General features: G+C 39.5%; 3 protein-coding genes across 3 annotated transcripts in view; 2 read left to right on the forward strand and 1 right to left on the reverse strand.

Moving 5' to 3' along the window:
• Positions 2,413 to 4,438, reverse strand: LOC104778638. The gene is made up of 3 exons (XM_019239564.1): positions 4,104 to 4,438; positions 2,595 to 3,794; positions 2,413 to 2,442 (listed from the first exon to the last, which is right to left on the reverse strand). The coding sequence occupies exons 1-3, from the start codon at positions 4,107 to 4,109 to the stop codon at positions 2,413 to 2,415; spliced, it is 1,236 nt and encodes a 411-aa protein (XP_019095109.1). The 5' UTR covers positions 4,110 to 4,438.
• LOC104778639 (importin subunit alpha-4-like) lies at positions 4,818 to 6,403 on the forward strand. The gene is made up of 5 exons (XM_010503089.1): positions 4,818 to 5,051; positions 5,467 to 5,563; positions 5,668 to 5,759; positions 5,856 to 5,987; positions 6,188 to 6,403. Exons 1-5 carry the CDS (start codon positions 4,818 to 4,820, stop codon positions 6,401 to 6,403), a joined length of 771 nt encoding a protein of 256 aa, XP_010501391.1.
• The window catches only part of LOC104739522 (importin subunit alpha-4), a 4,875-nt gene continuing 1,355 nt past the window's right edge, over positions 6,999 to 10,518 (forward strand). Inside the window, exons 1-10 of the mRNA XM_010491591.2 lie at positions 6,999 to 7,383; positions 7,799 to 7,895; positions 8,000 to 8,091; positions 8,188 to 8,319; positions 8,520 to 8,705; positions 8,849 to 9,012; positions 9,271 to 9,349; positions 9,434 to 9,561; positions 9,941 to 10,016; positions 10,070 to 10,134. Coding sequence (XP_010489893.1) covers positions 7,150 to 7,383; positions 7,799 to 7,895; positions 8,000 to 8,091; positions 8,188 to 8,319; positions 8,520 to 8,705; positions 8,849 to 9,012; positions 9,271 to 9,349; positions 9,434 to 9,561; positions 9,941 to 10,016; positions 10,070 to 10,134 — 1,253 coding nt within the window. The 5' untranslated portion in view covers positions 6,999 to 7,149. The remainder of the gene's footprint in view (positions 7,384 to 7,798; positions 7,896 to 7,999; positions 8,092 to 8,187; positions 8,320 to 8,519; positions 8,706 to 8,848; positions 9,013 to 9,270; positions 9,350 to 9,433; positions 9,562 to 9,940; positions 10,017 to 10,069; positions 10,135 to 10,518) is intronic.

The raw sequence follows: 10,518 nt of genomic DNA on the forward strand, positions 1-10,518 counted from the left end.
TAAACAAAACTAGAGAATTCATATAAGAAAAATATAGAACATGATTCAATTCAAGAAGGAGGCATAATCCTAGAAGTCACATAAAAGAGAGATAGAACATCATGATTCAACAAGAGAATTCAAGGAAAAGATAAGAAACAGAAACTGATTAAACAAGTTTTAAACCAACGTAGAATGAGATCAACTCATATAATATCAATCGAAACACAACCTATCCAGGAGATCGACTCGAGTGGTAAGCAACGCCACCTCCTCCCTTAGTTTGGCAATCTCATCACTCTTCTCCTTAAGCTGCATCTGCAAATTATAGATCTGAGTATGATGGGGTTCAAATTCCTTCAATCTCTCCCAATGGTTATCAACATCCTTCCTTAAGGTTTGGGTTTCTTCTTCAATTACATCAGCCCAATTTTTCCGCCTGTGCAATCCATCATCCTGCAAAATATATCAACGAACAGACATCATACTCATGTCTCTCAATTGTATTTGATTTAATTTAATTTACCTTATACTTAACGCAAGTAAACCATCTCTTTTTCTCTGTTTCTGTTGGAGAGATCTAATTGACGATTCGTTCGCCACATGGGCAAATTCGAGGCATGCCCAAATCACCATCGACTATGGCTTGTCGCCACGCTTCTAACTTCGNTAAAACTAAACAAAACTAGAGAATTCATATAAGAAAAATATAGAACATGATTCAATTCAAGAAGGAGGCATAATCCTAGAAGTCACATAAAAGAGAGATAGAATATCATTATTCAACAAGAGAATTCAAGGAAAAGATAAGAAACAGAGAATTCAATGAGATCAACTCATATAATATCAATCANAGGAAAGAAAGAAAGAAAAAACGAAATTCTGGCCACGTGTAAAAGATGTTTGCGTTCACACTGCGTGTTCACACACAGTTTTACCGATTAATGCAGTTGCACTAAACTTCCAAATAGTTGTACTTTAGAGGTTTCTCAGTTTAATTAGTTATACTAAACCTTAGCATTATTTTTTTTTAGTTTTACAGTTGATTAAACTTAACTAACATACAATTACAAGCTTTTTGCAACTTCATAAGTTAAAACTTATAATTCTATAACTTTTTCATGCTTACTTGGTAATTATTTACAAAGTAACATTAAAAGTGTAAGGAAACATTTGTTGAGATTCTTTAATAATTAATTTAAAATTAGTAGATTTTCAAAAATTATTCACCTATAGTAGAAACCTATGTAGAACATTTATACACATGTATTTTACAATATGTATTGGTTTTAGGTAGTACCAATTTTATTATTTTTACCAGTTTTATCTTAGTTGTGCCAGTTATACTCTCTTATATACACATGTTGAAAGAAGAAAACATTAATAGACTTCAAATTAAGTTTCAAACCAATTTTTACATTAAGTTTCAAACAAAACACAATTGATACATGAAGAGGTGAATCAAACATGAACATTATCTCCAAATAACAACCATTGGAGTCCTTGTCTCCGGCGTCTTTTATTCTGCGTCCTAGGTCGAGTCTTTGGTCGTTTTTCCCCAGCAGATGCATACCTTTTTGTTTTCTTTCTTCCCCCTTTTATTTTCCGATTCGGAGGCATGATCTGCATATCTTGGATCTAGGACATCCCATCGAGACTTATCAGGTACTAAATAAATTGTCCTGCAATATGCAATTGCCCACAGCTCCGTCCAATAATAATTAGAACACAACTCATGTAACTCGATATCCTTACCTCCATATTTTTGGAATGTAATGAAAGACGCCAATGCATGCACACAAGGATACTTTTGTATATCGAAAAACCTGCAACTGCAACTTCTCAATCGCAACTTCACCAAATAAGGCTTTCCGTCACTGTCAATGACATTTTATTCAAGTTCGAAACCATTTAGCTCTATCACCTTTAGTTTCTCAGCAGTTGCCCATAAATCATGTAAGTAGTTCTCCACTAAAGGCACCAATTTATCTGCGACTGATCCAGACACAACATCTTTCCGATGTTCATTAAACCATTTAGAGAATTTTTTAAGTATTGCATCAAGCATGGGTATCAAGGAGTACCTGCTTGCATCTTTAAATACGCTGTTCAACGATTCAACACAGTTGCTTGTGTCTAGGTTGTATCTATCTCCTGGAAAAAACATCTTCCCCGTCTTTCTTTCAGGGTAGATTCTTCAAGATACTTGGCAGCAGAAGAATATCTTGTCATAAAAGAAGCGTAAGCAATGTTGAACTCAGCCACTGTGTAAAACCTACTACACTCCATGAATCTCCATGCAACAACGTCTTTGTTGACGTTACGAGCATAACCTTTCACATTTTGGGATAAATTCCATATACANGAGCATAACCTTTCACATTTTGGGATAAATGCCATATACAAAAACCATGATGAGCCAGAGGATACACATTAGCCATGGCTTTTCTGAGATTTGTATTTCTGTCAGTCATAAATACTATTTCAGAAGAATCCCCAACAACGGTTTTCAACATCTCCAAAAACCAATTCCAACTTGCATCATTCTCACAATCAAGAACACCAAACGCCAAGGGATAATGGTGACGGTTAGGATCTTGAGCCGATGCAAAAACAAGAACACCCTTATTTCCGTTCTTTAAAAAAGTTGCATCCATAGTTATAACTTTCCTCATGACTTTAAATCCTTCAATGCTAGCTCCCAAAGCTATGAACAAGTACATGAATTTATTATTCTCATCGCAATGCACATATGATCTTGTACCATGATTAACCTTCTCTAACATGTGCAGATAACATCGCAGCATCTTGTAGCTTTCTTCTGGGCTACCTTTCAAATCAGTAACAGCTTGATTTTTCCCTCTCAACGCCGTGGAATATGATATATCAACACCTAATTTTGTCTTGACAAGATCCATGATAATTTTCGGAGGTGGAGTTTCCATTTGCCCTGGATAATCACCATGTAAAAGAGAAGCAACTAATTTTGGAGTGCCTTGTCTCTTACTGTTGCTTGAACTTTGACTAGCCCGAGAGCATGTATGCATCTTGTTGTGCCTTCTAATCGAGAAAATATCTGTATCTCGAATCCTACCACCTCGTAAACCCCAGTTACATCCTTCTTTAGGACATTTGACCACATAACGCACCTTGTCCGACTTTACTATTTCAAAACTAAAACAGTTAGCGAATGAAGCTCTATCCACCACATCTTGCAATGCCTTCTTGTTTGGAAATTCTTGAAGTTTAGTCAGATCCAAACCGTCATCCCATGGTTCAATATACTTACCCGGTTCTACAACAGGGCGTGGCTCAGTATATTCATCACCTTCATCACGTGATTCAGCTTCACCCTCTTTATTAGAATCACCCTCTACAGCCTTTTCTTTGCCTACGTAGACAACAATGGCGTTAGGTCCGATTTCACCATCCTTCGCATGTTGGTTTTCAAAGTTCATACCGACAGAACTTTGGTCCACTATGGGCATTGTGGGCACTGTGGGCACTATGGGAACTTGCTCAGGCTGAGGCTCAGAAGGGATGACATTCACAAACAACATACATCTTCGCTTCTCATAATTAACAGAGTCTAGATAAACATTAACATCCTCATCATCATTAAGCTCACAATGCTCAACTGTTTCTACCAGTAGTGGCTTGTAGCTCAGCTGCAACTGAACGTTACTTTCAACAAACCCAATCTTCCTTTGTATCCTTGCTTTTAACATCAACAATGTTATATTCCTCTTGAACATTATACTATACATGCGTCCTTCAAATTTAAAATGTAGGCTGACGTTCTCGCATATTGTATCCTGCCAAACCAACCAATATAAAAAAATCATAATTAGTACTACTACTAGTTTTACTAGTTTTACTAAATATACCAGTATTACCAGTTTCACCACATTCTCTCTCTCCTATCAAAATCGACTCGAATGGTAAACGAGTTCTAATCGAAAGCCAAATCCATTTCTTATCTAATAGATAGCTCAATCGACCAATAAACCTTTGTAAAACACCCAATGTGCTAAGCTTTCTTCGATCTAAATCCAATTGAATTTCTGAATTTACAAATCAAAAACAATTTCAACAAAAAGCTACTCTAATGAGAAGTAACGCACCTGCATTTTGAAGAACAACTTGATTCAAGTCGAGTTGGTGAAGAACGACAGCAGTAGGAGCTCCGACGACGGAAGAATCGCCGGCGGCTGGGTTGAGAGGTGAGTAACCAGGTCGGGTTTCTCGGGTTGAAAGAGAGCTCCGACGAACAACTTGATTCAACTCGAGTTGGTTAATAACGACAGCAGTAGGAGCTCCGACGTCGGAAGAATCGCCGGCGGATGGAATGAGAGGAACTTACAGGTCGAGTTTCTCTCGGGTCGAAAGAGAGATGGGTTCGTTTTTTTTTTCAAAAAAATTTAATCTAAATCAATTAAATTGTAAGGCTAAAATCATCTCACCACCTCTTATTAGAAAAGGTAAGGGTATGAAAAATAGAGAGGGAGATAGGAGATTTGTCAAATTATTTTAGGAGTTCTGACACGTTACCTCCTTCAAACACATACCTTTTATTAAAAGAAAAAAAAAGCAAAAAACTGCGACAGCGTGGCAATACTTCTGTGTGAGAAGGAAGGATCCAAGTAGTTCCAATATCCAATCATACTTCGACCCGGATCCGACCCGACAGCACCAGACGACTCGTCCTCCACGATCCCGTTTCTCCAATTTCAATTCCGCAAGAGCGAGAGCGAGAGAGAGAGAGAGAGAAGGAGGATCCAGACGAAGTTATTCGTTTCCGGGAAGAGAGAAAGAGAAAGAGAGAGACTTAACGAACGATGTCGCTGAGGCCGAGCACACGCGCGGAGCTGAGGAAAAAGATATACAAGACAGGGGTCGATGCCGATGAGGCGAGGCGGAGGAGAGAGGACAATCTCGTCGAGATTAGGAAAAACAAGCGTGAGGACAGTCTCCTTAAGAAGCGTCGCGAAGGAATGATGCTCCAGCACCAGCAGCCTCTCGGCGGAGTTGGCCTCGACGGTCCCCAGAACGCTGCCGCTGCTGAGAAACGAGTAAGTTCCTCTGATCTGAAACTTTTTTTTGAGACAATTGTGCTCAATTTTGTGATTTGGATCCCTGGATTTGATTTGTGAGTGATGGATCTTTGTTTGATTGTTGAAAAAAACTTAGGCTTTGATTCTGTTTCCCCACCTCAATTCTAGATCTCAGCTGCTTGAACACTCCTAATCTCATAATTGACCATCAAAGTTGGATTTTTTTGGGATTGAGGGCGGATCCTTTATGACCACAAATCTGATCATCATGTATGCTGATCGCAGTGTATAGTTTGCTTTAGTTAGATTTCAGGATTTCTATTATCTGATCTGATGATCTTGTTAATGGATTGGGTGTGTTACTTTTCTAGCCAAGGAGAGGTTTTGTTTCTGTGGTAACAGTTGTTTGATGCTGTTCATGTGTTTTTGACAGTTAGAAGGTATTCCAATGATGGTACAAGGTCTTTATTCTGATGATCCTCAAGCTCAGCTAGAAGCCACAACTCAGTTTAGAAAGTTGTTATCTATAGGTAGGTGTGTTATATTTGTTCCGTTCTGAAGCAATTTTCTCTTCTAAGGTTATATGTGTGTAATAGACATCTGATGGTTGCTTGTACTGCATTTTGATAACCAGAGCGTAGTCCTCCTATTGATGAAGTGATCAAAGCTGGGGTTGTCCCACGTTTTGTGGAGTTTCTTGGAAGGCAAGACCATCCGCAATTGCAGGTATGTCTACTTCACACATTTTAGTTTTGTTCTTTATCAATTGCACCTTAAAGTATCAAGAATGGTTTGGTGGCTTAATGTAAAGTTTATTTGCAGTTTGAGGCTGCATGGGCTTTGACCAATGTTGCGTCAGGAACATCAGATCATACTCGGGTTGTAATTGAACAGGGGGCGGTTCCTATCTTCGTTCAGCTTCTTAGTTCTGCTAGTGATGACGTTAGAGAGCAGGTTTGCCACTAACTAGCTAGACAACTGTGCACTTCCATTTATATTGTGACCAGGATACATGCCTCTCGTATTTGGTTTGTTTGCTGTTTCATTTGATCCTGAGTGGTATTTTGTGATAGTCGGCCAAGTGCTTTTCCGTAGTTATAGGTGCTAAAACGTTTAGTGGTTTCTTAAAAATCCCTTACATGATATCATTGTAGGCGGTGTGGGCCTTGGGCAATGTTGCTGGGGACTCTCCAAACTGCAGGAATCTTGTTCTCAACTATGGGGCTCTTGAGCCATTGCTGGCTCAATTAAATGAAAATTCTAAGTTGTCCATGCTAAGAAATGCTACGTGGACCTTGTCTAACTTTTGTCGTGGTAAACCGCCAACACCATTTGAACAGGTAGGACTACAGAAATGGTTTCTTCTTTGATTTTTCTAGACAACTTATGATTGACGGTCCAAGTATTTTACATAATTTTTATATATGTTTCGTTGCATTCCTAACATTACTCAAGCATAGTGTTGGTTATTNGGAAGAATCGCCGGCGGCTGGGTTGAGAGGTGAGTAACCAGGTCGGGTTTCTCGGGTTGAAAGAGAGCTCCGACGAACAACTTGATTCAACTCGAGTTGGTTAATAACGACAGCAGTAGGAGCTCCGACGTCGGAAGAATCGCCGGCGGATGGAATGAGAGGAACTTACAGGTCGAGTTTCTCTCGGGTCGAAAGAGAGATGGGTTCGATTTTTTTTTCAAAAAAATTTAATCTAAATCAATTAAATTGTAAGGCTAAAATCATCTCACCACCTCTTATTAGAAAAGGTAAGGGTATGAAAAATAGAGAGGGAGATAGGAGATTTGTCAAATTATTTTAGGAGTTCTGACACGTTACCTCCTTCAAACACATACCTTTTATTAAAAGAAAAAAAAAGCAAAAAACTGCGACAGCGTGGCAATACTTCTGTGTGAGAAGGAAGGATCCAAGTAGTTCCAATATCCAATCATACTTCGACCCGGATCCGACCCGACAGCACCAGACGACTCGTCCTCCACGATCCCGTTTCTCCAATTTCAATTCCGCAAGAGCGAGAGCGAGAGAGAGAGAGAGAGAAGGAGGATCCAGACGAAGTTATTCGTTTCCGGGAAGAGAGAAAGAGAAAGAGAGAGACTTAACGAACGATGTCGCTGAGGCCGAGCACACGCGCGGAGCTGAGGAAAAAGATATACAAGACAGGGGTCGATGCCGATGAGGCGAGGCGGAGGAGAGAGGACAATCTCGTCGAGATTAGGAAAAACAAGCGTGAGGACAGTCTCCTTAAGAAGCGTCGCGAAGGAATGATGCTCCAGCACCAGCAGCCTCTCGGCGGAGTTGGCCTCGACGGTCCCCAGAACGCTGCCGCTGCTGAGAAACGAGTAAGTTCCTCTGATCTGAAACTTTTTTTTGAGACAATTGTGCTCAATTTTGTGATTTGGATCCCTGGATTTGATTTGTGAGTGATGGATCTTTGTTTGATTGTTGAAAAAAACTTAGGCTTTGATTCTGTTTCCCCACCTCAATTCTAGATCTCAGCTGCTTGAACACTCCTAATCTCATAATTGACCATCAAAGTTGGATTTTTTTGGGATTGAGGGCGGATCCTTTATGACCACAAATCTGATCATCATGTATGCTGATCGCAGTGTATAGTTTGCTTTAGTTAGATTTCAGGATTTCTATTATCTGATCTGATGATCTTGTTAATGGATTGGGTGTGTTACTTTTCTAGCCAAGGAGAGGTTTTGTTTCTGTGGTAACAGTTGTTTGATGCTGTTCATGTGTTTTTGACAGTTAGAAGGTATTCCAATGATGGTACAAGGTCTTTATTCTGATGATCCTCAAGCTCAGCTAGAAGCCACAACTCAGTTTAGAAAGTTGTTATCTATAGGTAGGTGTGTTATATTTGTTCCGTTCTGAAGCAATTTTCTCTTCTAAGGTTATATGTGTGTAATAGACATCTGATGGTTGCTTGTACTGCATTTTGATAACCAGAGCGTAGTCCTCCTATTGATGAAGTGATCAAAGCTGGGGTTGTCCCACGTTTTGTGGAGTTTCTTGGAAGGCAAGACCATCCGCAATTGCAGGTATGTCTACTTCACACATTTTAGTTTTGTTCTTTATCAATTGCACCTTAAAGTATCAAGAATGGTTTGGTGGCTTAATGTAAAGTTTATTTGCAGTTTGAGGCTGCATGGGCTTTGACCAATGTTGCGTCAGGAACATCAGATCATACTCGGGTTGTAATTGAACAGGGGGCGGTTCCTATCTTCGTTCAGCTTCTTAGTTCTGCTAGTGATGACGTTAGAGAGCAGGTTTGCCACTAACTAGCTAGACAACTGTGCACTTCCATTTATATTGTGACCAGGATACATGCCTCTCGTATTTGGTTTGTTTGCTGTTTCATTTGATCCTGAGTGGTATTTTGTGATAGTCGGCCAAGTGCTTTTCCGTAGTTATAGGTGCTAAAACGTTTAGTGGTTTCTTAAAAATCCCTTACATGATATCATTGTAGGCGGTGTGGGCCTTGGGCAATGTTGCTGGGGACTCTCCAAACTGCAGGAATCTTGTTCTCAACTATGGGGCTCTTGAGCCATTGCTGGCTCAATTAAATGAAAATTCTAAGTTGTCCATGCTAAGAAATGCTACGTGGACCTTGTCTAACTTTTGTCGTGGTAAACCGCCAACACCATTTGAACAGGTAGGACTACAGAAATGGTTTCTTCTTTGATTTTTCTAGACAACTTATGATTGACGGTCCAAGTATTTTACATAATTTTTATATATGTTTCGTTGCATTCCTAACATTACTCAAGCATAGTGTTGGTTATTCATATGTTTAAGGTGAAGCCTGCGTTGCCAGTTCTTCGGCAGCTTATCTATCTGAATGATGAAGAAGTTCTCACCGATGCCTGCTGGGCTCTCTCCTACCTTTCAGATGGCCCCAATGATAAGATTCAGGCTGTGATCCAGGCAGGTGTCTGTCCACGACTTGTGGAGCTTCTGAGGTTAGTTCCATTTTTCCTAGCCTATAATTGACTAGACATAATTTTTGTTTATTTCTAATCATATTTAGTCTCTCTTCTTTTTTCCTTTGGCTCTTAGTGTTATATAAGTTAGCTTTTCTCAATATAGGTGTTGCTATCTTCAAATTTGTGATGCTTTTTGATTATCTTTTGGAAACTGAGTGTTGATGTTCTTACTGCCTCATATTCTTACTAGTTTTATTTTGTGCAACTATACTAATTAACATATCTTTCTTCAAGTCATCCATCACCTACGGTTCTCATTCCTGCCCTTCGAACTGTGGGGAACATCGTAACTGGTGATGACTCTCAGACACAGGTATGATTTGTGGCGAACGACTATTTGTATTGATTTGGGTGTTTGCTTTGGGATTTTGACTATGATTGTGTCTTTGCTTTTCAGTTTATAATTGATAGTGGTGTACTTCCGCACCTTTACAATTTGCTTACGCAAAATCACAAGAAAAGTATTAAAAAAGAAGCTTGTTGGACTATCTCGAATATTACTGCTGGAAATAAAGTTCAAATAGAGGTATGAGGCTTTTTTTGCTATCTTTAATATGTCAAGAAGCCGGTTGTTCGTGGAAGATATAGTATGCTATTTCATTCTGATTCTGCAAGAAAAGTGAAGAAGTTAATGATTTTGACTCTTTTCTTGAGTTTAGAGCAAGCAAATTTTAAAACTTCCATATTTTCCAATAACATCTCTGCCAACAAACCTAATTATACCCTATTTGCTATTGCTATTGCTATTGCTATAGGCCAACAATACTTGCTACTGAAAATATTGAATCATTAAAGTTTTAGAGGCTAAAAGCAATTCTTTAATCAGTTTATGTATTTGAAACGATAGGCTANAGGCTGCATGGGCTTTGACCAATGTTGCGTCAGGAACATCAGATCATACTCGGGTTGTAATTGAACAGGGGGCGGTTCCTATCTTCGTTCAGCTTCTTAGTTCTGCTAGTGATGACGTTAGAGAGCAGGTTTGCCACTAACTAGCTAGACAACTGTGCACTTCCATTTATATTGTGACCAGGATACATGCCTCTCGTATTTGGTTTGNTCCAATGCCACGTCAGGAGGGTCTCATGAGCAGATTCAGTATGTCATCTTCATTTTGAAGTGCAGTTGCAAACAACTAACTTCACTTAATAGTGCTCCCTCTTACACCACCATCTATCTCGAGATCAAAATATGCCTTAACACAGTTTTGCATGCAGATATTTGGTGACCCAAGGCTGCATCAAGCCACTCTGTGATCTTCTAATCTGCCCTGATCCGAGGATTGTGACAGTGTGCCTCGAGGGGCTTGAAAACATTCTTAAGGTTAGTGAGGCTGACAAGGAGATGGGATTAAACGATGGGGTGAATCTCTATGCTCACATAATAGAAGAATCTGATGGGTTGGACAAAATCGAAAACCTTCAATCCCATGATAACAATGAGATATATGAGAAGGCCGTTAAGATATTGGAGAGATATTGG

Source organism: Camelina sativa, chromosome 3 (assembly GCF_000633955.1).
Source record: "Camelina sativa cultivar DH55 chromosome 3, Cs, whole genome shotgun sequence".
Taxonomy (NCBI): domain Eukaryota; kingdom Viridiplantae; phylum Streptophyta; class Magnoliopsida; order Brassicales; family Brassicaceae; genus Camelina; species Camelina sativa.

What these genes read in the sequence shown, in the direction of transcription:
- LOC104778638 (XM_019239564.1), bottom strand. An exon ending in ACGGAAATAAGGGTGTTCTT is followed by an intron (nt 2,443 to 2,594) that starts GTTTTTGCATCG and finishes TATGACTGACAG; the next exon opens with AAATACAAATCTCAGAAAAG.
- LOC104778639 (XM_010503089.1), top strand. Translation starts at nt 4,818, where the DNA reads ATGTCGCTGAGGCCGAGCACACGCGCGGAGCTGAGGAAAAAGATATAC. An exon ending in CTGCCGCTGCTGAGAAACGA is followed by an intron (nt 5,052 to 5,466) that starts GTAAGTTCCTCT and finishes TGTTTTTGACAG; the next exon opens with TTAGAAGGTATTCCAATGAT. An exon ending in AAGACCATCCGCAATTGCAG is followed by an intron (nt 5,760 to 5,855) that starts GTATGTCTACTT and finishes GTTTATTTGCAG; the next exon opens with TTTGAGGCTGCATGGGCTTT.